Here is a 1493-nt window from a genome sequence, read left to right on the forward strand (position 1 = left end):
ACAACAGGAAATAGGCCTGAAATGCTTAACACTAGTTGGTCTCTCCATCTTAGGGTTGAGTGTAATGATGGTAGAATAAATCTATGATAAAAGTTAGTCAGTATTAAAGAAATTGACCACTGCTGCACAAACCTCAACTCCTATAATATCCCAGGCATCCCTAAAAAATTGACTGCCAAATCCATCAGGGCCAGGAGATTTTCCCTTAGGGATGCTAAAAAGACATTGCTTAACTTCCTCAGTTGTAACAGGCTTACTCAGGCTTGACCAGTGATCAGCAGTACAACAATTCCCCTGCCTCACTACAGTCTGATTCACCCTATCAGTTACTATATGAGAACCCAAGAAATCCTGATAATAAGCTAAGAATTCTCCTTGGATAGAGTCGCCCTCAGTACATAAGACTCGTTCTTTATCTTCAATTTGGAACACTTTGTTGTGAAAATTATTTTTTTAATAGTATGATGGAAGTAATTAGTATTGAGGTCACCTTCTAAGGACCACTGGGTTTTGGCTTTTTGAATCAAGAAACTATCTCTGGAGGAGATAAGTTCCCTAAGGTCCCAAGCCATATCCATTTCCTGCTGCAATAAATCAGGATCACCAGGATTATCAACCAGTAGCTTCTGAATGTTCTCAAGTGCCAAATTTGCAATATTAGGGTTGTTTTCAATATCAGAAAAATAATTCCTATTCAGAATCTTCAAAGGTGGCTTTAATGCTTTTAATTTCTTAATTAAAGAGAACATTCCGGTCCCTTGAAACTTGAGATTCCACACAGTCCTCACTAATCTTTAAATTGACTAGCAGACCCCCACATATTGAAGTAGTTGAAATGTTTCTTGCCACCCAAAGCAGCATGTCTATCCAACACAGTGCAAGGACAATGATCAAATAAGCCTTCAGGATAAAAATGTGCCTAACTTTCACCAAACATATCCAACCAATCTTGATTCCCCATAGCTCTATCCAACCTACTGTACACTCTAGCAGATGGATTCTGTTTATTTGACCAAGTAAATAGAGCTCCAGTAGAGGGAATATCTTCCATGCCACAAATAGAAACACAATCTTGGAAGCGTGCCATTTCTGCATCAGTTGTATTACCCCCAAGTCTCTCCACAGGTGACATAATAGTATTGAAATCCCATAACCATAACCAAGGATCATTATAGTCATTGGAAATTTCCTTAAGAGTATTCCATAATGCCACTCTCTCCTCCAAACCATTAAAAGCATATATCATTGTAAGCCGAAAATGAAATATCATAGATCCTAATTAGACTCTTTAATTAAAAATCAAATTATCTCATAATTTGTGTTTATGTGATCTATGTAACATGCATGCAATATTAAAGCATATTAAGATAAAAGATGAGGAAAATAATTTTCCTTACATTTGAAAATGGTAGTATTTAGGCACAACCAAGATCACCATCTTGGTTGTTCTTGAGCTATTCATATTGGCAAGATCTTCCTAGAATCCAAGTCTA

General features: G+C 36.8%; 1 protein-coding gene across 1 annotated transcript; it reads right to left on the minus strand.

Moving 5' to 3' along the window:
* Positions 1–919: 919 nt before the first annotated feature.
* LOC141641134 (uncharacterized) lies at positions 920–1246 on the minus strand. Its single transcript, XM_074449808.1, has one exon. It carries the CDS (start codon positions 1244–1246, stop codon positions 920–922), a length of 327 nt encoding a protein of 108 aa, XP_074305909.1.
* Positions 1247–1493: the final 247 nt, after the last annotated feature.

The sequence above is a fragment of the Silene latifolia genome, chromosome 2 (assembly GCF_048544455.1).
Source record: "Silene latifolia isolate original U9 population chromosome 2, ASM4854445v1, whole genome shotgun sequence".
In the NCBI taxonomy this organism is placed as follows: domain Eukaryota; kingdom Viridiplantae; phylum Streptophyta; class Magnoliopsida; order Caryophyllales; family Caryophyllaceae; genus Silene; species Silene latifolia.